Source organism: Synchiropus splendidus, chromosome 17 (assembly GCF_027744825.2).
Source record: "Synchiropus splendidus isolate RoL2022-P1 chromosome 17, RoL_Sspl_1.0, whole genome shotgun sequence".
Taxonomy (NCBI): domain Eukaryota; kingdom Metazoa; phylum Chordata; class Actinopteri; order Syngnathiformes; family Callionymidae; genus Synchiropus; species Synchiropus splendidus.
Window position 1 is genome coordinate 19,631,084 of NC_071350.1, and position 1,417 is coordinate 19,632,500.

The window sequence follows — 1,417 nt, forward strand, 5'->3', positions numbered from 1 at the left end:
TGGGTTCGTGTCGCATCACTGCGCTGGCCTTGGTGCCGCTAGCTTCAACGTTGAGCCTCAAACATTTGAGTATAATGGGCCTCGCTGACATGAGTGACAGGACTCCAGACGCAGGAATGTTTTTTCTTCAAAAAGTCGCACATTTCAGGGAGGCTTTCGTGCCTCGCTGTGGTGCTGGATTGTCCCTCAGGCAGCAGGCAGGTTCGGAGGTCTCCCGCCCTGCCGGGGGGAGGTGAGGGGGCAGGTGACATGGCTCCTCTCGCTGCCTCCTCCCCCATAATTGAAGCTTTTGCTGCGTTCCGGGGAGGGTCCCTCCCGACCCCGCTGTTGTGCAACAGCGCACGGCTATAAAGCGGAAGGCCTGCCTGCCCAGCGCCGCACTCTCCCTCTGGCTGCGTGCGCCTCTCTGCCTCTGCTACAGCTGCTCCAGAGCCTCCTCCTCTGCCGCCACCGCCGCCACCATGCACGACCATGAAAGCTGCACCTCCATCATCAACCTGCGCTACCGCGAAGGCAGCGAGGGCAGCCGCACCAACCCCGCCAACTTCAAGCACCAGGACTTTGAGCAGCTGAGGGACAGCTGCCTCCGGAGGAGGACGCAGTTCGTGGACCGGCACTTCCCGCCGCAGAACCGCTCGCTGGGGGACCTGGGGATGAGCCGCGCTCAGCTCAACGCCGTGGAGTGGCTCCGCCCCTCGGTGAGTTCGTCCTGCCCTCTGACCACCAGAACCTGAGGAGGTTAGATCCAAACGGCTTGGTCCAAGTTTACCACTGTAGGTGTGAAGTCTGAGGCCTTGCTTCAGAGCTTTGGCATCAGCAGCGTCAACTGTTGCAGTGCGCTACGGAGCATATCGCCGGAGGGCGGCTGGGGAACTTGCTTCTCTTTCACCTGTGCATTGAAGACCTGCCTGACTGTGTGTTCTGGTGCTGCAGGAGATCCTGAAGGCCAACCACGTGTCGGGCGAGCCCGTCTTCTTCTCCGCTGGAGCCTCGCACTACGACTTTGCTCAAGGGAACGTGTGTACGTAGCAGCGTCCGGCTCTGCTGCCTGCCTCCCGCAGACCCTTCTGTGACCTTCTGCTCCTGCAGATAACTGCTGGTTCCTGGCAGCCGTGGGGACCCTGACGTCCCAGAAGAGCCTGATGGCCCAGGTGGTGCCCCTGGAGCAGACCTTCAACAACAACCCAGGGATATTCCACTTCAGGGTGCGGCGTCTGAAGGTAAGCGGGAGCTGGTGCGCTGACTGACGCTCTCTGTGTTCAGTTCTGGAGGTACGGCAAGTGGGTGGACGTCGTCGTGGACGACCACCTCCCGACCATCAACAAGCGCCTGATCTCGGTGCAGCCCAAAGACGTGCGCGAGTTCTGGGCGCCGCTGCTGGAGAAGGCCTACGCCAAGTAGGTGTTCTGACAAGAGG

The 1,417-nt window shown here is 61.3% G+C and overlaps 1 protein-coding gene across 1 annotated transcript in view; it reads left to right on the top strand.

Moving 5' to 3' along the window:
* Positions 1-220: 220 nt before the first annotated feature.
* Positions 221-1,417, top strand: part of LOC128748626 (calpain-2 catalytic subunit-like) — a 3,944-nt gene continuing 2,747 nt past the window's right edge. The window contains exons 1-4 of the mRNA XM_053847573.1: positions 221-698; positions 934-1,021; positions 1,090-1,205; positions 1,264-1,397. Of these exons, the coding sequence (XP_053703548.1) occupies positions 462-698; positions 934-1,021; positions 1,090-1,205; positions 1,264-1,397 (575 nt within the window). The 5' untranslated portion in view covers positions 221-461. The remainder of the gene's footprint in view (positions 699-933; positions 1,022-1,089; positions 1,206-1,263; positions 1,398-1,417) is intronic.